The sequence below is a fragment of the Haliotis cracherodii genome, unplaced genomic scaffold (assembly GCF_022045235.1).
Source record: "Haliotis cracherodii isolate W230 unplaced genomic scaffold, xgHalCrac1.p SCAF_13, whole genome shotgun sequence".
Classification (NCBI taxonomy): Eukaryota; Metazoa; Mollusca; class Gastropoda; order Lepetellida; family Haliotidae; genus Haliotis; species Haliotis cracherodii.
The window spans coordinates 17,722,843-17,749,795 of record NW_027266268.1 but is presented as its reverse complement, the minus strand read 5'-3'; the positions used below and the strand labels follow the sequence as shown (position 1 = coordinate 17,749,795).

At 41.1% G+C, this 26,953-nt stretch overlaps 2 protein-coding genes across 3 annotated transcripts; one reads left to right on the top strand and one right to left on the bottom strand.

The window, feature by feature from the left end:
* The first annotated feature begins 1,051 nt into the window (after positions 1 to 1,051).
* LOC139459006 (spore coat protein SP65-like) lies at positions 1,052 to 17,354 on the top strand. 2 transcript variants are annotated; one of them, XM_071240445.1, is made up of 13 exons: positions 1,052 to 1,112; positions 3,340 to 3,437; positions 4,369 to 4,428; positions 5,391 to 5,514; positions 7,537 to 7,631; positions 9,579 to 9,638; positions 10,319 to 10,442; positions 11,331 to 11,393; positions 11,541 to 11,657; positions 13,073 to 13,135; positions 13,765 to 13,881; positions 15,074 to 15,833; positions 17,162 to 17,354. In XM_071240445.1, the coding sequence occupies exons 1-13, from the start codon at positions 1,064 to 1,066 to the stop codon at positions 17,343 to 17,345; spliced, it is 1,914 nt and encodes a 637-aa protein (XP_071096546.1). In that variant the 5' UTR covers positions 1,052 to 1,063; the 3' UTR covers positions 17,346 to 17,354. The 2 variants fall into 2 exon arrangements, with proteins under 2 accessions (XP_071096546.1, XP_071096547.1); XM_071240446.1 differs by lacking the exons at positions 11,541 to 11,657; positions 13,073 to 13,135.
* A 1,959-nt stretch (positions 17,355 to 19,313) lies between these two features.
* LOC139459004 (uncharacterized) lies at positions 19,314 to 26,948 on the bottom strand. Its single transcript, XM_071240444.1, has 8 exons — positions 26,873 to 26,948; positions 25,580 to 25,644; positions 24,477 to 24,566; positions 22,531 to 22,602; positions 22,345 to 22,429; positions 20,821 to 20,909; positions 20,289 to 20,360; positions 19,314 to 19,478 (listed from the first exon to the last, which is right to left on the bottom strand). The coding sequence occupies exons 1-8, from the start codon at positions 26,907 to 26,909 to the stop codon at positions 19,356 to 19,358; spliced, it is 633 nt and encodes a 210-aa protein (XP_071096545.1). The 5' UTR covers positions 26,910 to 26,948; the 3' UTR covers positions 19,314 to 19,355.
* Between the last annotated feature and the right edge of the window lie 5 nt (positions 26,949 to 26,953).

The window sequence follows — 26,953 nt, the reverse complement described above, 5'->3', positions numbered from 1 at the left end:
AAATCGCAATCGGCCCGGACGAGAACAAGCACACACACATACACACACACGCACACACACGCACACGCACACGCACATGCACATGCACACACACACACACACACACACACATTTTATTTAAGACAGAATATTGAGACTGCTTCAAGGCAGATAGAGAATACACAGTTCACCAAACAAATTCTATCAGAGCATCCAGGATTTTGATAAAACCTATGGAAAATATTTCAAGTATTTCCGGTAATTATGATTTTCAGCATAAGCTCCCCTCCCCCCAACACACACACACACACACACACACACACACACACACACACACACACACACACACACACACACTAATAATGCATGAAGCGAACATCCTTATATTCAATGAGAATTAACGAATATAATTGCACCGATAGCCTTGCCCTGTAGGTTGGTTGTTTGGTTTGTTGTTTTACGCCACACTCAGCAATATTCCAGCTATATGACGGCGATATGTAAATAATCGAGTCTGGACCAGACAATCCAGTGATTGACAACATGAGCATCAATCCACGCAATTGGGATCGATGACATGCATCAACCAAGTCATCGAGCCAGACCACCCGATCCCGTTAGTCGCCTCTTACGACAAGCATAGTCGCCTTTTACGGCAAGTCGTCACGATATGGCTGAAATATTGCCGATGTGACGTAAAGCTTTAACTCACTCACTCACTCACTTTTACGGCAAGCATTGGTTGCAGAAGAACTATTCTCCCCCGGATCTTCACGGGTCTGAGATCGAGGAGTATATTCCCCCATTAAGCATCAGTACAAGCCTGCGATTTACACCAAAATCACATTTGAATCTGATCGTACTGACAGCACTATGTGTTAAAATATTGGTTGATCCCATACCACACCTTCTCCCTACCTTGTGTAGTAGTAAGGGTCACTGACCCGATGGTGTTAGTGCTTAAGATCCAGCGCCAAATTATAACTGTTATAAATCTAATGCTGGAATTCGAAACCGCAGGCCAAGGTTTATCTTTTGCCAGTGACCTAGATCTATTCTACAGTAAGTCACTTGTAAGTCAGACATGGGAGTCAAACTTCTGACATGTATTGTGCTCACTGTTGCGGTGACAGGTAAGCTTGATATTTAGAGAATATCCTCCGAGCTTCCAGGATTATATCGGAATATCTTATTATTTCACGAGTGGCCAGTAGGTTTTTGGTTTTTTATATATATTTATATTTCAATTCAGTAGACATAAATGTAACATTGGTACATGAGGTATATATGTGTAGCAATTCATAGAATCGTAAAACATGATCAGATATGGATAATATACATGTACTGGATTGACTGAGAAATTATAATAAGTTGGCTGATAATTCCTTCCATTTTCTATTTTCACTGCGATAAATATTTCTATTTTACATACATCTGTCAATATTTTTATTTAGAAAGGAAAGCATAATTGAGTGACTGGTGAATGTATTTTTTGAAAAGAAGAATTATATGGTTGAAAATATAGTTGTTTTTGTTCTAGCAAAATAAATTATCCATAATGGTAATATGAATATCATATGCAAGTTTCGAGTTTAGGTACATTTCAATTTCTAACCAAAATTCTTTTACAAAAACGCATTCTACATACACATGGTATAAGTTTACAGATTCAGACGAGTCGCCAGTAGGTTGTTCCACATATAAATCTGAGTCATTGGTGAGAAAATGTTTATAAATATGGTATCCTGATCACTTCATCTCAGTCAATCTATATTTGGAACGATGTCGATTAAAACGATCCGTGACGTCATAAACACCATTTTGGTCAAGTGTTAAAGCGTTTGCCATGAGAGCGGAAGGTCGGGGATTCGATCCCCGACCGGGTTAACAGCTGGTACGTGTTGTAACTTTGCCTGGTGCTCGGCATTAAGGGGCTAAAACAAGGACTGGTCGGCTCGGAGTCAGTACACTGTGGCACTATAAAATCGCAATCGGCCCGGACGAGAACAAGCACACACACACACACACACACACACACGGAAGAGGTCATGGTAAAGTGTTACGGCAATGGGTTGACGAAATGTTGCTACAGGCCGCTTCTAAAAACATGCAATGCAGAAGTCGAAGATTGTGATGTTCAATGAGAATTAACGATTATAATTGCACCGATAGCCTCGCCCTGTGGGTAATAGTGTGTTTTTTGCCGTAAAAGCAAACAAGCAAGACCGTTTGGGATTATTACGCAAATCTAATTCCATGTGTTCAACTGGATGTGAAACATAGTAGCTAACCTGCTTTGTGTAATCCAGTCTTCTTTTTTCAAAGAAGAAGCAATACAATTCCAAATATTGGCACTTATTACAATATCTTTATAATCCTTCCGTGAAAGGTCGTGTAGAGGAGGTGGTAAATTTAAATCTATGATCTTAAAATTACACCACACAAAGGTCACGTAAACATGATGGTCAACGCGTATCTAATTCTAATGCCACACTTGATGTGACTCTGATAAGCATGATTCCAGGTCAACACCTTGAGATTGTGAGTATCAGAAGGTTCATGTGCCAAATACATGAGTGGTGATGTTCCGGCTGAGCAGTCACACAAACATAAAACAGTTCCACTGTATTCGTGGTTATTGTTGAGTTTGAGAATTGCTTTGTCTGTTTAACGCCACACTCTGCAATCGTCCAGCTATTTCACGATGGCCTGTAAATAATCGAGCCTAGACAAACCTTGAAATTGTTAGGTACGATCATACACTATCGACAAAGTGACTAAATCTGACCACCCTATCCATGCCAGTAGTCACCTCTGACATGTATGGGTTGCTGGGTACCAGTAATACCCCAGAATCTGGGGTGACTGTGTCTTTTGTAATTCGTCATATATCAAATAGTTGTTTGTATGTGTGATATGCTGGTATGCTGGTAGGTAGAGGTATAGGTGTACAAGCATATATGGGTATACGCACCAGTTTGTTTATGTATTTGTGTATTTGTATTTGTGTGTGACTTGTATATTCGCATCATAATATTTGAGACAGTAGGTACAATTAATCGAAATTTATTATTTTATGTACAGTTTATTCATATTATGAGTAATTATTAAATGTCCTTTTGGGAGAGGCGTTTAAATAGGTTTAACTTTTTCACCAATCACTTTCCTTGTTTTGGAAATAAATATTGTTTAAATCAAAATAAATTTGATTAACTGTATATTCTCGTCTGGTCTTGAAGTAGTCTCACTTTTCTGTCGCAAACACAACTCCCAGAATAGTATATATGTCAGTAAAGAGCATATGATTTAATGTCTCCACTTATTCAGTTTTAATGTCTTTGCCTCTTTGTTCCAACCTAGTCGAACGAGCAGCTGGTCATCAGTTTGATTGTAACACATGCAGTCAAGTAGATGGTGTGGATAAATGCTCAACAACCAGACATTGTTCATCCCCCCAGGTAAGTACAACCACCAAGCATTGTTCATCCCCCCAGGTAAGTACAACCACCAAGCATTGTTCATCCCCCCAGGTAAGTACAACCACCAAGCATTGTTCATCACCTCTGTTAAGTACAACCACCAAGCATTGTTCATCACCTCAGGTAAGTACAACCACCAAGCATTGTTCATCACCTCTGTTAAGTACAACCACCAAGCATTGTTCATCACCTCTGTTAAGTACAACCACCAAGCATTGTTCATCACCTCAGGTAAGTACAACCACTAAGCACTGTTCATCACCTCTGTTAAGTACAACCACCAAGCATTGTTCATCCCCCCAGGTAAGTACAACCGCCAAGCATTGTTCATCACCTCTGTTAAGTACAACCACCAAGCATTGTTCATCCCCCCAGGTAAGTACAACCACCAAGCATTGTTCATCCCCCCAGGTAAGTACAACCACCAAGCATTGTTCATCACCTCAGGTAAGTACAACGACCTAAAATACATGGTCAAAGCGTCGCGTTTTGGTTCATTTTGACACTTTTTTTGTTGTTTTGGAAGCGCGACGACGCCCCTTCTCGGGATTCCATGATAGAATATCCTTGTAATCATCTCACCTGTTCACTGATACACTTTCTTTGGAAACACACAGACCTACATACTTTCTGTTGCGAAACAGCTGCACCTGTTATTCAAATAAATGAAGCAACAAAACCCTTTACACATCCAATAGAAATCCGTGCATAAAGCACAGTCGAATGTACGATTCCGACTATATCATAAGTATGAGTTTATAAATCACCATCGAATGGTAATGATACCAGGTGTTCGCGATATTATATTTGCACATTACTGACTAAGCGAGTGAATGTATGACGCAAGACCTTTTTATGGGGTCATTTATGTAATATCCCAAGGATCATAAATGTATATGTTTCATTTCAGGTGTGTGACATTACCGTGGAAGGGGGTAAACTGAGCAGCGATTGTGTCCATGCTCATTCCGTAAGTTTTCCCACAAAGATCTTAAGTTCTCATTAAAAGAAAGAAAGGGTATGCCTATTTCATGAACAAGGGACATAGTTCAATGAATATACAACGAATGCGACGTTTCGGTGTTAGTGAAACGTGGAACCTATTGTAATAAAGAAGTTGTATACTCAAACTTTATCCCTCGTTCGTCATACCACCTTCTAAATGCCACTTAAAGAAATTATGCCTTTTTCATGATGGAATACTTCTCTATTTATATGTAAGATAGTGGTAGTAGTGTAGGTAGTGGGGCGTCTGCTGTGAGAGTGGTTCGTTCCCGTGGCCGCGTCATACCAAATTTTAAATATGGTACTTGTTAGGACAATGACTGGCCGGCTCGGGGGCAGTATAATGTATCTGCATGATGTTTGTTGTTTAACGCTGCACTGAACAATATTCAAGCTATATGACGGCGGTGGTAAAACTGCGGCGTGGTATCCAGTCGAGTACAAGCAGCCACTCAAACACACACACACACACACACACACACACACACACACACACACACACACACACACACACAGCAACAGGAATGATTTTCTGTTTCAAGTGAATACCTATACCCCACACACCCCTCCTTTTCCCGAATTTCCCAAAAATGTCTTTCATTTATTAAATTGAAATTTCCTGGCTCTTTAACCACGATTCCTATTCCGGTGGTAGCGGCTGGGATTTTGTATCGAGATTAGATATTTTTCAGTTACAGTTACACAACCTTTTTGTTTAAGACTATGGGGCTAAGTTGTTTTTCAGAAAAAAACACCTTGCAACAGTGTAATTTTTTCGGCATTTCAGTTTCACGCTTTTTTTACAACGCTCTGAAGCATAATTATGATGTCCTAGAATTTATTATATCGATAAACTCCCAGCCCAACCCAATCCCCAGAATATCAATGATCGATCCTTGAGTAGGTGCTGACGTGTAACTGTTTCAGGATTGTCATGAAACCCATCATCAGTCGTGTATCCATTCTGATCATCTCACGTATTACAACTCCTGCAAAGAGTGCTGTAAGGACAATGCCTGCATCACTAGTGCTTTCTCCCACATACAGAAACGTGAGTATGCATTTACTTACAGAGAAAACAAAACCACTGGCTATAGCAATTGTATTACCTCGACATGTTACAATTTGCAAAAGCTTGGAGTTACAATTTGCAAAAGCTTGGAGTTACTTTGAAAATGTCAAGAAAGGAAATTGGGAGTGTTTATATAGATCATGTTCTATATCGATATCAGCAGGGTGAGATTTACTGATAACTATTATAAAGAAGCTGGTATTAATACATCAGCATATAAAAAGCTTCATTGCTTCATCTTTGGTCATCATCGAACATGAATCCATACCCTCTTTTGCCGGGCAGTTTATGAATGAGGATGGAATTATTGTTACAAACAAAACAGTCGGAGAAACAATTATTTCTTTGTAACTTTTAAACAATTAGATAATAATGCGTAATGCATCAGCACATGAATTTTCGAGTTATTTCGGAATTTTAAAACAATATATTCAAAATTCTATTCATATCTTTTACATGCTGAATTAGGTCCCGATTCCGCATTTGTTAAAAAAATTCAATTGCATATTCTTTGGTGTAACCGGCCATGATGAACATAAACAAACCCTCTGCTTGCTGATGTCATTGATTTTATTTATTACATTTTCATTTAGTGAATTATTGTTCGAGTGATTTGGAACAGAAATTTAACATACCTAAATATTCAGCGAGAGAATACTAGGTAACATGATGTATTCGTGTTCAACTGCTGGTTTAAATAATAATCAGTGACAAACAAACTTAATTATATTTTGAATGAAGATTCTTGTAGAACGTAGTAATATATTAATGCCTTGATTTCTGCAATGCAAAACCTGCAGACCTGAATAACCATACCAACAAACCTGACGGACACCACGTAACTGATGAGTGGCCATTAACTTGTCTATGGACCCGTGAAGATCCGAGGTAGAATAGGTCTTCAACGACAAACGCTTGTCGTAAGAGGCGACTAACGGGATCGGGTTATCCGACGCGCTGACTTGGTTGATGCATGTCGTCGTATCCCATTTGGGTAGTGTGATGCTCATGTCAATCACTGGATTGTTTGGTCCAGATTCGATAATTTACACAGGCCGCCGATAGGGGAAGCGAGGGCCTCGAATTCGAAAACGATCCAAGATCAGGAAGACCTCCAACTGCACCACTAACGAAAATGTTGATACAATGCACGTAATGTATTTGTCAGATCGACGTATCACCGCACGTCACATAGCCAATACAATCGGCATATTTGATTTGTTTGTTTGTTTGTTTGTTTGTTGTGTAACGCCTATACCTATCCTTGCTCCCAACAGCGGTTGTAAAGTTCCTCTTGTCTTATTCTTTTCGACCCGTGAAGATCGGGGGTAGAATAGGTCTTCAGCAACCTAGAAAGGACCCGTGAAGATCCGGGGTAGAATAGGCCTTCAGCAACCCATGCTTGCTGTTAAAGGCGACGGACTTGGTTGATGCATATTATCGTATTAATATTGCTTTGTGCGGCGTTAAACAATTGGGTAATAGAGAAAACGTCCCTCGCGAAAACAGCCGCTGGTAAACTAGAGAGAACGGCCGCCACTTTATAGAAAACGTCCTTTGTACTTAGAGAAAACGTCCGATATGTTAAGAGAAAACGTCCTCTGGTCATAAAATGACAAAAATACTTTGAGTCTTTAACAATTTATTATAAAACAACATAAGCATAACATTTTGCTCTTGTCTTAATAACACATTGCACTTTTTTTTCTTAATAAACGTTTGCACTTTGTCTTGATAACATTTGATACTATGGTGTATTTTGGAGGCTCATTCGTTTTCTCCAGTTCCCCAACAACTAACCAACCAACTGCGTGGATCGATGCTCATGATGTCAATCACTGGATTGTCTGGTCCAGACTCGATTATTTACAGATCGCCGTCATACAGACGCTAGATGCTAACCTATAATCCCCATGGTGGTGACCAGAGATGGGGCATAATACCTTTCCTTGATCTTAACAGATTATCGTTGTACGTTTTCTCTTGTCTTATTGTTTTCAGGACATAAAGCTCCTCTTGAATGCCCTCGTTGTGAGAACGTGCTAGATCCTCAAATCTGCATTGATCATTACCATGCCTGCCACGATAACCGTGATGTGAGTTGGATCAAATATGTTTAATAAAGCGACGAAAATGCTGTTTTTCCTCCTCCAAGTGATACCTATTGCCATAAGTGTCCATGAATCATGATAAACACTTCTTGATGTATTCTTCTTTTGCATAACAACATCACTGAGATGAGCGTGAAATCAAACTGATTCATCTAAAGAATGTCCTTTAGTCTGTACTACGAACATCATACGTTTATACGATAGGAACTTTACAGGTTAAGGACCGACCATGTAGCCTTCAGGGCGTGCGGTGTTTTGTTAAAAAAAGATGCTTTGATCAGTCAGTGCACCATAATTTTTTTCTCGGAAAGGTGGAGCAAAACATTTTTTTTTGAGCAACCACAATACATTATTTTTCATATCATCCAGCTGATCATCCCATCTTCCAAAGGCAAGAGGGTTAACTGACTATAAAAGTCCAGTTTCCACCCTTGCCGAACTTGGCTGGAATTACTGGGCTCGATCGTAGCGCCACCATTGGCTATTACCAGTTTTGTCCCTTCTAAGCCTCTCCTAAGGACCAATGACATTCCACCTCTCTATTCACTTGCGTTTGCTTCACACAAAATGGTGGCGCCCTGTCAAAACGATCTGATCGATAATCAAGATCTATATTGTGATAATATTCCTGGTGTCCCCCGCCGTGATATTGCTGGAATATTGCTAAAAGCGATTTAAAACCGTACTCACTCACTATATTGTGATAAAACGGATCTTAAAATGCATCAAATCACGTGAGCACCTTGATTAAAAACATGAAAAGATTTGGAAAATATCTGCTGACAACGAGTTGGCGGTGCACATGCTTTGCAAATCCTGCAATCGACCGAAATCTGCACGACAGTTTACGAACCGGATTTCGATTTCGGTGCGTGAATTTGATTGGACTATGCATAGACTCGTAAGTCCAGCCAAAATGTAACTCCATAATACCAGCCTAGTTCGGCAAGGGTGGAAACTGGACTTTTATAGTCAGTTAACTCTCTTGCCTCGGGTGGTGTCCCCCGCCGTGATATTGCTGGAATATTGCTAAAAGCGGCGTAAAACCATACTCACTCACTCTTGCCTCGGGAAGATGGATCATCCACGATTCGTCTCTGGCTAATACATGCATGTACAAAAAAAAATGTAAAACGTTTTCAGCATTTCCAATAGAACTGTCAAACCTTAATAAGTTTGTTACAACCGTTTCATTGATAGATCAGAATGCACTATGGTGAACAATGCAGTGACGTTAATGCTGCTCTGTAACTCAAATTCAAAGTTTGCCAATTTTAGGAAAATTGGAAAGCTATAATGTTTGCTTTAAAATATTATGTATTCTCTTTGAGAGGCATTTATGAGTTCGAGTACTAAGTTTGTTCGTTTGTTTGTTGTTTAACGCCACTCTCAGCAATATTGCAGCTATATGACGGCGGTCTGTAAAATAATCGAGTCTGGACCAGACAGTCCCGTACTTAGTAAGGATAAGATATATGGATGAACTACTTCTTTATTATAATTAGGAGAGACGTTTCGGTGTAGCTTCTAACACTGTTATCGCTTGCTTGATAACGGTGTTAGAACCTACACTGAAACGTCGCTATCTTATATCTTATATTATCCTTACTTATTATGGGTATTGTTGACAAAAAAGAAGATGATTCTATAGCTAGTCGCTTCATCTTTGGGCGGTGCATGTTTCATGACTACTTGCATTACGAGCTTTAATCTATCAATCAGATCCTCATTCGATGAAGCGATCTAAGCGGTAAGACGATCGTAATTCTGTTTAAGGATGAGAGATATGACAGTCGTACAGCTGATGTTGCTTTGTGGAATGGAACTAGGGTCAACATCTGTTTTACTTCTAAAGCCTATAGCTCAACTTACCTTTGCACTTTTACATCTATAATAAATCTTTGTGTGATCAGGGCATTTCATTTGTTGCAGATCTGCCACCTCAAAACGAATGGTAGTCATTTCACCGCTCAATGTGGTTACAGCACAGATGTAGGTTGGATGAGTTTATTTGTTTGTTTGTTTGTTTGTTTGTTTGTTTGTTTGTTTCTTGTTTAACGCCACACCCAACTACATGTATATCCTAGCTATATGACAGTGGTCTATCAATAATCGAGCCTGAATCAGACAATCCAGTGACGCAGTTCGGCTAAGTTGACATGCAGGAACCAAGTCAGCTAGATCCCGTTTATCGTCTCTTACAAAAGAATAAGGCGTTTAAATGGATGGAATTATACTCAGTCAGGAGAAGCATGTATGTGTTAATGGACGGACACAGCATATTCGATTAAATATGAGATTGTTGGCAGTATAGCTGATCGATATCTACTGTAGCACATCCCGCAGCTTAACACACCATGTCATGTTGTTTAAGAATTGACTTCAATGTCATTCTTTGCCTTTAAGGAGGAATGAACGTAAAAACCGCTTCGCGAATATACCCAAAGCGTCCACACCAGTTTCTATGTCTATACCTTAACAAATGCAAGAAACATTTAAGTTACCTCTTTAAAAAAAATAAGTAAAAATAATAACTTACTTGGTTAACCCAATCAAATGCCATGGAAACACTTACGCTGATAAAATGTTTTAAACATGTCACTGGATTTTGAGATGTGGTCGAATGCTTGTTATATATATGTATGCAATACTCTTGGTTTTCATTCATTAAGTGTATTGAGAGGCTACCGAAAGCTAACGCGGCTGGGTGCGTAACAGATGACGAAAATGAAAGAAACTGTATTTTTTGCTGTGAAGATCGGGAATGTGTGAGTCAACACTTCAAAGTACATTTTGGTATGTCATATTTATTGTACATAACTCATGGCTCAAAAGGCCCTACGAAATGACTTCTTGGATTTTCATCCAATCTTGTCATCCGCTAAGGATTCACGTTTGAAAGCATCCAAAGTCTTATTGGAATTCTCTGGAAACATTCCGGATACGGTCAATCACATAAATGTGGTGCATTTGTATTATTTAATGTTAAACAAACGTAAGAATTCATCCAGCTATAAAGAACAATCATTTGAATTTGTATTAAGGTATCAAACAGTATCCTTAAGAAAGGTTTCTAATTAATGTACGTCAATGTACATCAATGGACACAACGTTACAGTATGTATACAGATGTATATATATAAAATATAAGAAGAGATGGAAAGTGTTTAATAAGTGGAATATGTCTGCTTCTTTCCGTATTCAAAAATCCTGTTCACACAGAAACCCAGCAGTCTTAATAGGACAAATTCCGATTTTGCATTAAGTAATGTAACAAGGGAGGTAATTGGTACCGTCCATTGTATAATACAAAGAGTCAGGAAGACTGTGAAATGTAAACTTTTATCGATTAAAAATTAAAGAAATAGTCTTTATATATCTTTCTATATATCTCTCGTGAGAGATATGGGAATATTTTCGGACCTGACGCAGACTTGAACTCTTTACATGGAGACAATTATCACATGTTCTTATAGCGTCACTTCGAACTTCAATCAAGTTCATGACTTCATATTTGGACATAAACTGCAACTGTTTGTCCGCGATGTTCAGGAGCAAGATGATTCGTATTGTGTGGCCACTCCTGTGGATTTTGGTTTTACATAAATACGTCATTCCTTAAAACGAAGTTGGAATGATCCAGGTGAGCTAATCAGATAACGACTCTCTTTTCTACTGATTTAGGCACCGACTCCACCCACAACGCCCACCACACGACTCCAACAACAACGCAATATCCATCAACCGGTGAGATATATATATATATTCATACACCGATTAGCTGTCGTTTCAGTTCATTAAAGTCGTTCAAACGTCACGCAACTTTATTTGACTGTTGAAACTCAGTTCGGATTGCCTGATCACACATCCAATGTTCGTGTTTTATTGTTTCAGCATCTCCGTGTAAAGACAACTACGATCTGTGCGCACCCGAGATATGCCATCATCCAGATATATATAAGCTTTGCCCGATGACGTGTGGTGTGTGTACACCCTCTGCAACACAGACAGGTAATATATTCAGGTATTCATCCCGGGGAGTTGAGAATGCTACACTATAGTGTACACTGGTCCGTAAACCGGGTTAATAACTGGCGTGCTTAGACAACAAACAAACACTTACTTTTTGTATAACAAATTGTGGGGATGGTGCTACTGGTAGAGCAGGACATAACCTTTTTAGAAGACACCTGGTGTCATCACTGATTTTAAGTGATCCATGAATATATAATTTGCATTGTCTGACTGAAGTGATAAACTTGAAAAGTGAACATTTCAACTAATCCATGTTAGAAAATCTGTTCATTTCAATGCATGTCAATATCCTGTGAGAGCAAATAAACAGGCTATCATCAAAGGAGACATTAGTTACAACCTGCAGTAATTTATCATATCCTTCTTTAGCCATCTCTGCACAAATGTGACGAAAAATGCAACTTTTGTGCATAATTGCAATGCAGTCATTAGTTTTGCTTTACAAGACAAACAGGTCTGACAAAATTGTATTTTTATCTGACCTCAAGAAGATTTATCCCGCCTCAATTACTATTAAATAGATTTTGAAACAAATCATCTCTGTAAGCACACTCACGCCATGCACATGCTATGTTCCCCTCGCTGTAAACAAGCCACTTTTTAATTTCCTGGTTCGATTTGATCCTCGAGTTCTGCTTGTGTTCTAATAAGCGCCTGGTTTATCATTTCCGGCGTCAGATGTTCACATTTGTCAGGTTCCCCCGGTTTTGTATCATCACTATACACTAACAACAGCATTTTAACTATTAACATGTACTGTCAAAACGAATTTGTACACATACAGGTTCATTGGTCAGATTTCTAGTTTAACTACATGTATATGTAATATGGAACAATAATTACAAACAAACTCTAATGTTATTAATTGATTCAGTTTAGATTTAGCAAACACCTTATACAAATACTCTTGTAAATTACATCTTAACATCATATATTGTACATAACCAAATCCATAAGAAGAGATGGAAAGTGTTTAATAAGTGGAATATGTCTGCTTCTTTCCGTATTCAAATCCTGTTCACACAGAAACCCAGCAGTCTTAATATGACGAATTCCGATTTTGCACTAAGTGATGTAACAAGGGAGGTAATTGGCATTGTCCATTGTGTTATACGAAGAGTCAGGAAGACTGTGAAATGTAAACTTTTATCGATGCATGCAGGATTGAAAGTTCAAGATGTTACAGCGTCACTTCGAAATTCAATCTAGCTCATTACTTCATATTTGGACATAAACTGTGACTACTTGTCCGCGATGCTCACATGCATGGTGATGGGTGTCCTATGGCCTCTGTTGTTGCTTCTGATTTAACATAAAATACGTCCTTCCTTCAAACGAAGTTGGAATGATCCAGGTGAGCTACATGTAAAACACTTTTCTGTTTGATTTAGGCACCGACAACACACAGAACGCCCACCTCACAGCTTCAACAACAACCCAATATCCATCAACCGGTGAGTTATATATATATTCATACACGATATTGCCCGCTCTTCTGTTAATGGGTTACTGTGTGAATTGGGTAAAAAGCCGCCAAACAGCAGGGATGACTATCGTGGGCGTATTAGCTATTACAATAGTCAGAAATACTATTGAAAAAGTAGTCATACAGTATGATGAGTACCGTTTACGTCCCCTAAAGCAGACTGCCTCGTATTTTGAAAGAATATTCAGCAATAGTCCTGCTATATGACGGCGGTCTGTTTATCATCGAGTCTAGACCAGACAATCCAGTGATTGACATCATGAGCATCGATCTATGCAATTGGGATATGACAGCATGTAGCAATTAAGTCAGCGACCCTGACCACCCGATCTCGTTAGCCGCCTCTCACGGCAAACATGGGTTTCTGAAAACAAATTCCAACCAGTATCTTCATGGGGTTAGCGTGTTTGGAGGCAATTACCGAAAACATATCCTGTCAATCAAATCTGAAGAAGTACCAGCCTCCGGACGATTAACAGTCCTAACTCGTTTGCATTTGATTAAAGTCGTACAAACGTCACGCAACTCTTTTTGTCTCTTGAAACTCAGTTCGGATTGCTTGATCACACATCCAATGTTCGTGTTTTATTGTTTCAGCATCTCCGTGTAAAGACAACAGCGAACTGTGCGCACCCCAGATGTGCCATCTTCCAGATTTATCAAAGCTTTGCCCGATGACGTGTGGTGTGTGTACACCCTATGCAACACAGACAGGTAATATGTGTTCAGGTATTCATCCCGGGGAGTTGAGAATGCTACTGGAGTGTACACTGGTGCGTAAACCGGGTTAATACCTGGCCGTGTTTTGGCAACCAACGAACACTTAGGATTTTTTGCAAATTGTGTTGGTGGTGCTACCGGTAGAGCAGGACATAATCCTTCAGCAAACACCTGGTGTCATCACTGACTTTCAGTCATCCATACATATATAATTTGTATTGTCCGACTGAAGTAATAAACTCTTAAAAGTGAACATTTTAACTAATAAATATTAGGAAATCTGTTCATTTCAATGCATGTCAATATCCTGAGGGTGCAAAGAAAGAGGCTATCATCAAAGGAGATATTAGTTACCACCTGCGGTAATTGATCTTATCCTTCTTTAGCTGTCTCTGTAGAAATGTGGCGAAAATGCAACTATTGTCCGTGTGTAACTGCATTGCAGTCATCTGTTTTGCTTTACAAGACAGCAGGTCTGACAAAATTGTATTTGTATCTGACCTCAAGATTTATCCGACCTTAATTACCATTAAATATATTTCGAATCAGTCTTACACCTTCCACATGTCATTTTCACCTTGCGTTTGATTTTCCTGTCACACTTTATCATCATATACTGTACATAAAGTATCCTATGAAGAGAATGAAAGTGTTTCATACTGGAATATGTCTGCTTCTTTCCGCATTTAAATCCCATAAACACAGAGACCCAGCAACCTGAATATGACACATTCCGATTTTGCATTAAGTGATGTAACAAGGGAGGAAACTGGCATCGTCCATTGTGTTACACAAAGCATCAGAAAGACTGCGAAATTTGAACCTTTATCGATGCATTCTGTCTCTCTCTATCTCTATCTTCAATAAGAGAGTTAGGCTCTAACCTGGCGCAGACTTAAGCGCTGTACATGGAGAGCACTATAACACGTTCTTACAGTGTCACACGTGAAGATCCGGGGTCAAATAGGTCTTCAGCAACCCATGCTTGCTTGTCGTCAGAGGTGACAAACGGGATCGGGTGGTCAGGCTCGCTGACTTGGTTCATGCATGTCATCGTATCCCAATAGCATGGATCGATGCTCATGATGTCAATCGCTGTATTGTCTGGTATCCATATACACAGGGCTATGAGTAGGTAGCTTACACTGGCACCGTCACTTGATATTCGAGTTATTTTCCATTGTAGGCACTAGAACCACAGGGATGACACCCCAGGCGTCTGTCACTGCTACTACCAAACCTACAACTACTGCTACGACGACAACTACTACACTTACATCTACTGCTGCACCTAGAACTTTTGCTGCACCTACATCTACCGTTGCATCTACCTCTACTGCTGCATCTACATCTACTGCTGCATCTACCTCTACTGCTGCACATACATCTACCGTTGCATCTACCTCTACTGCTGCATCTACATCTACTGCTGCATCTACATCTACTGCTGCATCTACATCTACTGCTGCATCTACCTCTACTGCTGCACATACATCTACTGCTGCATCTACATCTACTACACTTACATCTACTGTTGCACCTACAACCGCACCTGCATCTACTGCCTCACCTACATCTACTGCTACGCCGACAACTACTACACTTACTTCTACTGCCTCACCTACATCTACTGCTACACCGACTACTACAATTACATCTACGGCTGCACCTTCAACTACACCTACAACTACACCTACATCTACTGCTGCAACTACAACTACTACACTTACATCTACGGCTGCATCTACCTCTACTGCTGCACACACATCTAAGGCACCTCAAGCAGTACACCGTACCTGCTACCAGTGTGGTAGCGTTGACGACGGTAGATATTGCACCCTGCCGGAAATATATATACCTCATGCAGCCCCGTGTCCAGCTGGGGCAAATTTCTGCATGACTGACATTGAACAACATATAGATGGCACAACCAACTATATAAAAAGGTATGCCCATATTTCGTAGTGTTATCAACAATATTTCTAACAGTCTAGTTCAGGAGAATGGGAATCTGCTGGTTACAGTGCTTGATATCTGGTTCTGCGGCATCATTGCCGGATGACAAGGGAGCTCACTTCCGCTGGAACCGTGAAGATCCGAGTTAGAATAGGGCTTCAGCAACCCATGCTAGCCGTAAAAGGCGACTGTGCTTGATGTAAGAGGCGACTAACAGGATCGGGTGGTCAGGCTCGCTGGCTTGGTTGATGCATGTCATCGATCCCAATCGCGTGGATCGATGCTTATGATGTCAATTTCTGAATTATCTGGTCAAGACTTGATTATTTTCATACCGCTGTCATATAGCTGGAATAGTACTGAGTGCGGCGTTAAACAACAAACCAACAAACCAACTCACTTCCGCTGTGTAATACACACTGTATTGTGAGGTCCAGATGCAACTCCCGATATACGTGAGATATTTCTGACGATGCTGTTGGGCAACCATCACACAGTCACTGTTTTTGTATCTTAGTGAACGAGTGTGCTTAGTATGTTTGTTTGTTTTGTTTGTTTGTTGTTTTACGCCGCAACAGTGAACAGACATAGACATAAATACAACCACTGGCCTTGATTACAGTACTCCACAATATTACAGCTGAAAGCGGCGACTTGTAAGTATCGGGATCAACGATCCACGCGGTTTTGTACAATGACATGCAACCAACCAAGTCACAGAAAACTGACCATTTAGTTGCCTCTTTGGACCAGCATAGGTTGCTGTGGACCATTTTTGACCACGACTTCCCACTGCATGACTATAATAAGATGAAAGAAGGATGGTCTAATCTGAGGCGCCGCAATTCCCTCCGCAGAGTTGCGTCTCTTGGGCACGCCAGAAACCTATAATTGTGGGTTTGAATCCTGGTTTGCCCCGATTATGTTTCTAGGTTTGTCAGCACCATACCCGTGCTCGTGGGTTTCACCAAAGTGGTAAACGTCTAAGACCTGCATCACTTCGGGCTTTCCTCCCACATTTAAGCTGATACGCCGTGATATAGCTGGAATTCTGTTAAAAGCGGCGTTCAACCCAACTCACTCACTAACTCAAGTTTGGAGTACAAATTAAGTGGAGGTTACACATTGTGCATGAACCTTCTGTAACAGGTTTCGGCCGCCATAATGACCGAAAGCAGCTATTGCATGGTTCTATTGCCGTCCCACGTCCGATTTGTAAAAGAGCGAGTTTTTATTGATTAACCAATACAAGTTCAGTTCCGTCACAGTGCCAAACAATAACTGTTACTCGAAATTAACCGAAATCGTCGTTCTGCAGGTGCGTCAATCAAAACGAATGCGACAAGCAGTGGTATCAGCAGACATCTGACAGGAGCGAGTGTGTGGACCTTGACCCAACCACCCTGACGTCAGCCACGACTTGCAGATATTGCTGTACAAGTGACAACTGCAACGCTGGTAAAATACCTGCCAAACAAACTCTGTATAACCCCAAAAACTGATTATCCTGATTGGTGTATTGTTAAAAGGAAATAAAGATTTTAAAAAATATTCTTTTTGGCTTAACGCCACAATATTCCGTTTATATAACGAAGGCCTGCAAATAATCGAGTCATATATAATAATAATAATTATAATAATAATAGTCAATAATAATTCATTGGAGAACGATGGCACGCAATCAACCAAATCACCTGATCGTCCCATCCATGAAGCCCTCCTTTTTATCAGCATAGGTCCGGAATATCTTCTTGGATACGACCAGCATTAGTTGCTAGGAACAAATTTAGATCTACTGTGGGGATACAACTAGAATAGAGTGCATAAGACCTATTCTAACCAAGACTTCCACCTGGTGAAAAAAATAATGTCCATGCGAAATTATTATCTGCACTATCCCACACAGATTTATGTCAGTAAGGTAATACCATCCGAAACTGAAACAAAGCCATAAGAGAGTATATAACTAGCAACGCCAAACATATATTTTTTAGCAAATTCAATCCAGAGATCCCCATTTTTTGTCACGTGTTCATTTTCAAACTGAAATGCAGAGGTTAACCCAGAAAAAGGCAATACAAGGTATGAAACATGTGGCATCAACAATACCTAACATGCCTTAGCATTAAGGTTAATGCAACAAAATGAGACAAGGATTATGTACGTAGATGGATTTTTCTGTCAATGTTATAATTGTCTTGCGTATTGGGCAGTCACAAACACATGCAAAGGCAAGTCAAATTGATCTGTTATTTATATAGTAGGTAACTGAGGACCATTTGTATTGTTTTTTGTCTTGTCACAGATATGTCCATTCAAGTCTGCCTCCACATTTGTTTCAAAACGTCAACGCCACAGTGATCACTCTCGGCTTTCAGTCGAAACAGATCGCATTGGCCTAAAAAGGCAAGGTAGCGGTGAAAATGATATAAATGGATCACTGAAAATCAGAGATGACACCAGTGTTCGCGAATGGGGTAAACATTCTCCTCCCCTCATTTGCAAATCATGTTTTGTTGCCTACGCGCGATCAATTAATAACCCTGGTTACGGACCAGTATGCATGGAAATTGCATTCTCAACTCCCCGGGATGAATACCTGAACATATTACCTGTGTGTGTGTTGTAGAGGGTGTACACACACCACAAGTCTACGAGCAAAGTACGGGTATACCTGACTGATGGATCACTGAAAATCAGTTATGTCTCCAGGTGTCATTCATTCTTTGTGACATTCATTTTAGCGTTTGCTTAACCACAGGTTGGCGAGTACATCTGCCACCATACTACGCAGATATCCTTGCACTATTCGTAGATATCAAGACCGCCTCCGTGGTCTAGTGGTAGAGCGTCCGCCCGTAGAGCGGAAGGTCAGGGGTTCGACCGCGTCATACCAAAAGACGTTAAAAGATGGTACTAGTTGTTACCCTGTCTGGCGCTCGGCATTAAGGGGCTAAAACAAGGACTGGTCGGTCAGTGTCAGTATACTGTGTCAGAGTGGGGTATTCATGTTAAACTGCGGCATGGTATCTCAGTGAGCTAGCACTATAAATCGGCATCAGTCCGGACTAGTACAAGCAGTTACACACACACGCATACACGTGCACGCACGTCGCTATATAAGTGCAATAATCTTGGACGCGACGTTAAACCCCATTTCACCTCACACCGTAGATATCAAAGACAGTTCTTTCTTCAAGCTTGAGAAGAGGTGGAAATATGACCAAATCTGGTCAATACGGAGGAAGTCCACAGCTATGCGTTGCAGCCATGGCGACATCAGAGTTGTGGACAGGTTCATTGCCCTTGGTTAGTTTTCCACGACGTTTAGCCCTGCTATTCTCACGTACATGTAGTTGCCTTAGCAGATAAGCATAATATTGGCGGCATATAATTAACGGTTTGACCTTTTGGGAAAGGTAAACAAATAAAAAAAAGAACGTTCACAGTCCTTTAATTAAGTTAGAATATCTTCACTGAAATATACATTTGTAGTTTGACGTAATAATTCATTAGTTTGCGTGGTCGCAGTCGACGTTGTTACAGTTGGTACCATCGCAGCAGCTTGCGCAAATCTGAGTGATCACATGATCCCGCCTCCCTCTCTGGAGTTGAGCCTGTAGCGCATCACACACCTGCAACAACCATAAAGCAACAGCTTCCAACAGAATGTACCCAGTGGTGAACCATGCTTGTCGTAAATATCTAATTAGGATTGGATGTTATTATGTGAGTTGGTTAACGCCGCTATGAGCAGTATTTCATATATGCCCCAGTTGCGCGGGGATTCTGTTGCTGATTACGGTATCTATCTGTGTCAGACCCTGGGGCTGGTCTTCAACTTCGCAGTGCGTCCAAATGATCCGGGCTAGAATTGGTTTTCAGGAACCCATAATTGTTGAAAGAGGCGACTAACGGCATCTTCTCGATGCAATAGAGTTAACTGACTGTAAAAGGCCAGTTTCCACCTTTGCCGAACTAGGCTGGAATTCCGGAGTTACATTTTGGCTGGACTAACGAGTCTATGCATCATCCAATCAAAGTAGCGTAACGAAGTAGACTTCCGGTTCGTAAATTACATGGATTTCAACGTGCAGATTTCGGTCGGCTGCAGAATTTGCAAAGGATGTGTTCAGTCACCTGGGCGTCGACAGATATTTTGCGAATCTTTTCATATTTTTAATCAAGGTGCTCCAGTGATTTGATTCAATTCGTGGGGTAAGGCCCGTGTTATTACAATCGGGTTGATGCCAGTCATCGATCCCAATTGCTCAATATTGCCGAGTGCGGCGTAAAACAACAAACCAACCAACATCAACAAAAGACAATAGCTGTGAAAACTATAGCTTGAATGTTGACAGAATCGCAAAACTACAATTCCGTATTACATAATTCGCGAACGCAACCCCCCCCCACCTTGTTGGTAACGTCGTACTTCAACTCACGTGAGATCGCAAACAGCCAACGTTATATCGCAGATTATAGGTGTCGGTTAAAACTTTCTCCATGAAGCATTTCTGAAATATGAAAAGTAACATAAGATCAGAAGCTGGTGCTAGAAAATTTCAACATTAAATTTGTTTATTTTGGAAATAATTAAAGCCACAAGTATGCATATCGTTACAGAGACAGTATTATATTGATTTCAACCTCTGTATTGTTTTTCAGAATGTTTCGTTTTCATCCGATGGAAGCTTTAAACAACAAACAATCAACAAGTTATCAGAAGACTTACTTTACTCCAATTTCCTGATGATATCATAGTTTATCAAACATAAGAATTTATTATATTTTATCGCGTCAGCCTCTTCGGCTGTAACCCTTAGAAAGAACTCATCACGCACTGTCTCTCATTTTGTCTTGTAGGTGTGTTGTCCGGACTACTACAAGCACGCACGCACGCACGCACGCACGCACGCACATCGCTATATAAGTGCAATAATCTTGAACGCAACTTTAAAACCCCTTTCAACTCACCTCGTGTTTGAGGTCACATTCGGTAATGACCTCACAATCTCCTGGATGTAGGAGATCATCACATTTGTAGCAGGGACGATGTAAAGCCGCTGGAAAACATTTGAAAATATATTTGTTTATTGTAGTGATGGCCATATCTATGTATATGCAAAACATAATCACTTAAACCACATTGTCTTTACACGCGTTTTACCTATATAATAGGACCCGGGAAGATCCGGGTTAGAATAGGTCTCCAGCAACCCATGCCTGCCGTAAAAGGCGACTCTGCTTGTCGTAAGAGGCGACTAATGGGATCGGGTGGTCATCGTCGCTGACTTGGTTGATGCATGTCATCGCAGCCCAATTGCGTGGATCGATGCTCCATTGGTGATGTGGAGGAATATTTGACCGACCAGAAAGAATTCTTCCACACTGTCGAGTCTGGACCAGACAATCCAGTGACTGACATCATGAGCATAGATCTCCGCATTTGGGATGCTATCAACCAAGTCAGGGAACCTGTCCACCCGATCCCGTTAGTCGCCTCTTATGACAAGCATTGGGCGACTTTCATACTGTAATTATGTCTGTATTGATCTAAACATTTAAGACTGCTTTATGAAATAATAAAATGAAGCATATTCCAATAATACTTATTACTCCAAGTCTCCTTGATAAAAAGACCCGTGAAAATCCAACCCATGCTTCCCGTGAAAGCCGTCTATGCTTGTCGTAAAAGGCGACTAACGGGATCGGGTGGTCACACTCGCTGACTTGGTTGATGCATGACATCGTATCCCAATTGCGTGTATCCATGCTCATCATGTCAATCACTGGTTTGTCTGGTCCAGACTCGATTATTGACAGACCGCCCTCATATAGCTGGAATATTGCTGAGTGCGGCGTTAAACAACAAACCAACCAAGCAACTACTATATAATAATTAACGCTGGGCAGTGCTGGAACAATTTCGTTTTTCTATGATATTAATCTTAGGAAAAGGGAGTGTTCAACGAGATTCGAGGGGTGGTTGTCTGTTCAATAACACTGGTATTTGCCATATAACATATATACATATTGCACAGCCTTTCTGGGATGTCAATAAATTGTACAATTTTTTTAATACAATCCCTGAATACAATCCAACCTCGGCAATGTCGGACAACTCCATTTTTATGTAGAGGGGGGTTAAGTTTGGTATACTTTGGGTACGATCGTTCGGCCATTGCGTTCTCCTGCGTTGACCAGCTACATATATGAGGAACTACTCTCTCTGGACACTTCCCTCTAAAAAATAACGTCGTCCAATTTACGACGTCATCAAGTCACGAGCTCATGTTGGAATCGCCAGGCATTACGTCATGATAGAACAATGTTTTATCGTGAAATAAACCACACTTCGTTCTTCATTGTCCTTTGTGATTTATCGCCTTGCTATCTTACATGTATAAACAGAATTTGGCGCGGAATAGAAACTCATATTGGTTAAAGGCTCTCCGGCCGGACATTTGGTAGGTAAGAAGGTGTTTTTTTCAGTCTTACCATATTCATCACACAAGAGGCTGTTGCACTGGCTGTTGTTGCAGCATAATAAGCAGGTGTCTGGTCGACCAGCTGGCTCACACTCCTGCAAGGACAAATAGGAACGGAACTCTCGGTCTTGCTCCAAATAGTTACCATTATCCACGACCCGTGAAGTTCCGGGGTAGAATAGGTCTGTGTACTCACCGTTGACGGGCGACATCCCATACGGTAGACAGTCATGTTATCTGACCTTGTGTAACGTTGAGTAAAACACACCTACAAGGCAAAATGAGAGACAGTTGTAAAGGTTATTTTCTTAGGGTTATAGGCGAAGAGGCTGACACGATGAAACATAAATTCTGATTCTGGTAAATTATGCTTATTATTTCCTGATACCAAAAACTACTAACACACTTGCGGGGTGAAAGAAAGTATACACTTAAATTGTTCATGACAAGACCTGCTTGACTCTGTCCTTACTCGACCGCCTCCGTGGTCTAATGGTAGAGCGTCCGCCCGGAGAGCGGAAGGTCCGGGGTTCGATCCTAAGACGCGTAATGCCAAAAGACGTTAAATGATGGTACTTGTTGTTATCCTGTCTGGCGCTCGGCATTAAGGAGCTAAAACAAGGACTGGTCGGCTCGGAGTCAGTATACTGTGTCTGAGTGGGGTATTCATGTTAAAGGGGAAGTGTACACGCAAAAATCACTTTCTTTCTTTTTCTAAACAAAACGCAATTTTAGAATTAGTTAGTATCTGTGTTTGACAATATACACTCATTTTTTTCACAGTGAAAGTAGGAAGCTCACAATAGTGTGAAAGTGATATGCCGTTATGAGGCCTTCGTTTTACGAGCGAAATAGGCCTGAGTTATCCCCCTTAGATTATGACGTAATTGGTGCCAATTCAACTGGGTCCCTGTCTATTCTCAACGCAAAAGATATCAAGGACCAGTTTGCGGTAAAACAACATGGTCTACGACACACTCCGGCGCAGTGGTGACTTAGCATAACACAATTCTGGATGGCATCTGAGATGCTAGAATCACAAAACTGTACCTACACCACGTGAAGCGGCTCTAACAAAGCATGATGACGTCATAATGTTTATCAATTGGCACCAATGACGTCATATTGCAAGGGACATAAGCCATGGTGTTTTTGTTATGGAAATAGAACACTTGGTAAATGTGAAAAATATAAATAGTTTTAGTGCAAAAAATATGTTAATTAAATATGATGTTTTTATATTTTTGTCTATGACACTTCTATGTTAACACTTTTAATGTGGAAAAAGTACAAGAAAAAAAGGTTCATTTCCGTGTGAACTTGCCCTTTAAACTGCGGCATGGTATCTAAGTGTGCTAGCACTATAAATCGGCATCAGTCCGGACTAGTACAAGCAGCCACACAAACACATACACGTGCATGCACGTCGCTATATAAGTGCAATAATCTTGGACTCGACGTTAAACCCCATTTCACCTCACCTCACCTGTCCTTACTCTGTATTGTGGGGTGGTGGGGGTGGTCTAGTGGTTAAAGCGTTCGCTCGTCACGAAGAAGGCCCGGGTTCGATTCCCTACATGGGTACAATGTGTGAAGCCCATTTCTGGTGTCCCCAGCCGTGATATTGCTGTAATATTCCTAAAAGCGGCGTAAAACCATACTTGCTCGCGACCCCCACGTTCGACGTCATGTACACGTTACCTGTAATTGTAGGATACTCATTGATATGATGCATGTAATATCGCCTGACACCCGAGGCCATCAAATTCCCGAGCCCGTGATGGGATTCGAAGCACGGACCTTCTGATCAGAGGTCGGACGCCTTGTCCACATGACCAACGAGGTTAATCACGCAGCAAGCTGGCAAGGTAAGGATGTCATCCGTGGGATGACTCCAAGCCCTGCTACACCCGCATCAATTACATCACCATCGAGTAACCATTTCTTCTTTGTTTTATTTTTAGTCATCATCAAACATGGATTTAAACTTTCTTTTGTCCGGCAGTTTAGTAATAACATCATTAGGCTGTCCACCCCGCTTCCTTTGAATCTGAAGATCGGGATGAGGAACATAAAACAATATGGATGGCAACTTCGGAATAGAACAGTCTGTCACTCGGTATTGTGTGTAAGTCGTCTTACCTGCCTTGTCTCACACAGCTCCACGTGTTCACATTCGTTGGGGAAGTTGACGCTGTCGCAGGAGTAGCAGTAGGGACCACTCTCTGTCATCTTCAACGCGTCTCACAACAAACAAGCATGAATTAAAAAACAAACAAGTCATTTACCCCCTATGGCTAACGAATCCAGAGTTCTGATTTAAAACTCGCCTCTTAGTCTAAAACCACCATGCATGACATGGCAGCACGCTTCCTCATCTATCGTGTCGTATTCAATGAAAGAATCCTCCCAAACAACATGCTCTCAGTCTGGTCACTTCACGTGCATTTCTAGAGAAGGGAAGGGCTCTCTCAGATAATTTAACTGCTTACAACATACTACATTTGTCTGTGTGTGTGTGGGGGGGGGCATTGAAATAGTATTTGTTGTGAGTTATTTGGGTTTGGCGCCAATTTTAACAGTATTCCAGTTATATCACGTCGTGTTAGCTTAAAGTGGGAGGACAGCCCGAAGTGATGGAGGTCTTGGACGTTTACCACGTAGATGAATACCATGTGAACAGGTGTGCTGCTGACAAACCTAGAAACTTAATCGGGGCGAACCGGGATTCGAACCCACAATAATATATTTCTGGCACGCCCAAGTGACGTCACTCTGCACAGCTAATTACGGTACCTTTCACGACTGGGCTCTTGCCTTCGACAAATATAATGTCCACATAAAGTGTATACATCCATTATATCAGCTTCTACCGTTTTAGTTTCATATAGAAAACCCGCCTCTTGTGTAGTGGATAGAGTGTCTGCCCGGGTCACGAAAAGTCGGTGGTTCAATCACCGGCCGCGTCATGCTAAAAGACATTAAACTTTGGTACTTGATGTTACCCTGACTGGGTGGCTCGGATAATGTGTCTGAGTGGAGTATATATGTTAAACTGCAGCATGGTATCTCAGTGGGCTAGCAAGTAAATACTAGTACAGGCAGCCACACAAACACGCACGCACGTCGCTATAAGTGTGCAATAATCTCTAACGAGATGTTTAACCCCATTTCACTTCAAAGGCAAGACCTGTCTGTACATGACCTAACGTATCTGAAAAAGGAAAGGTGAAAGGTTCTCTTACATTCTTGACCTGTCTTCCAGATAAGCGACCTCCAACCACAGAGACTCTGGCCATTAGAGTAAGGCCTAGTCAAAAAGAAAATCGTTTCATGTATAGAAATGAGAACAGGTTAATGTACGACTCTATTATTCAGAAATATGTACTGTCCACGAGAGGTGAGGAGATGCTGTATATTTTCATCCTTATTTATGTTCGAATGTTTTTGGGGCGGTCGGGTAGCAAAGTGGTTAAAGCGTTCGCTCGTCACGCCGAAGACCCGGGTTCGATTCCTGACATGGTTACAAGGTGTGAAGCCCATTTCTGGTGTCCCCCGACGTGATATTGCGGGAATATTAAAGGGGTGTAAAATCGAACTCACTCACTCACTCGAATGGTATTCTACATTTCCCGATTCATAAATACATGTATGTCGACAGTAACCAAATTAGTTTTATCATATTAGAGTTTGTTGTGTCATGATTTAAATATATTCTAACTGTGCGATATTATATCACGGCATAACTATGCCCATATGAACAAGTCGTGTGTTCTTTAACGTCTTTTGAGTAGTACATACTGTTTAAGATGCTATGCTAAGCCCGTTTCAATTTGAATAGTCTGTCGATCACACCACATTCAACAATAGTTCAGCTATACGGCGGCAGACTGTAAAACATCAGGCCTGGACCAGACAGTCCAGTGATTGACACCATGAACAACGTCGATACACTTCGATACATTGAACCAAATCACCAAGCCTGACCATTCAATCCATTAAATCGCTTCGGACGGCAAACGTAGGTTGCAGGGTCACGTTCCGTAAGGTCATCTTAGCGCTAAGACTGTCATAAGCATATTGTATAGTGAGTGTGAGTGAGTTGGGTTTAACGTCGCTTTTAACAGTATTACAGTTATATCGCGGCGTGTCAGCGTAATGTGGGAGGAAAGCCCGAAGTGATGCAGGTCTCAGACGTTTACCACTTCGGTGAAACCCACGAGCACGGGTATGGTGCTGACAAACCTAGAAACATAATCGGGGCGAGTCAGGATTCGAACCCACAATCATAGGTTTCTGGCGTGCCCAAGGGACGCATCTCTGCACAGCGAATCGCTGCGTCTTAGACGACTGGGCCACCCGTGCCTCCGTATTTTATAGTGTAGTAGCTACGATCGTCTCAGAGCTACGCCCGCTTTGCAGAAAGCGGCCGTAGGACCTATTCGAACCACGGCTCAGCTGAATTGTGTAATCTGACAACTGTAATCTGACAACTGTAATCTGACGACTGTACTATGACGTTTAATGAAAGCACATACCTGTCAATATCACCACAAAGGGTGGTTCCAATGTCATACTTTACACTGTGGCTTTGTAGTCGTTGACTCAAAGCTTGGTAC

Bases quoted from the DNA above. Each gene is read 5' to 3' on its own strand.
- LOC139459006 (XM_071240445.1), top strand. From the start codon at position 1,064: ATGGGAGTCAAACTTCTGACATGTATTGTGCTCACTGTTGCGGTGACA. The intron at 3,438-4,368 runs GTAAGTACAACC...GTTTCATTTCAG, and splicing joins GACATTGTTCATCCCCCCAG to GTGTGTGACATTACCGTGGA. The intron at 4,429-5,390 runs GTAAGTTTTCCC...TAACTGTTTCAG, and splicing joins ATTGTGTCCATGCTCATTCC to GATTGTCATGAAACCCATCA.
- LOC139459004 (XM_071240444.1), bottom strand. From the start codon at position 26,909: ATGACATTGGAACCACCCTTTGTGGTGATATTGACAG. The intron at 22,430-22,530 runs GTGAGTACACAG...TTGTCCTTGCAG, and splicing joins TGGGATGTCGCCCGTCAACG to GAGTGTGAGCCAGCTGGTCG. The intron at 19,479-20,288 runs GTGAGTTGAAGT...TGGTTGTTGCAG, and splicing joins TTGGCTGTTTGCGATCTCAC to GTGTGTGATGCGCTACAGGC.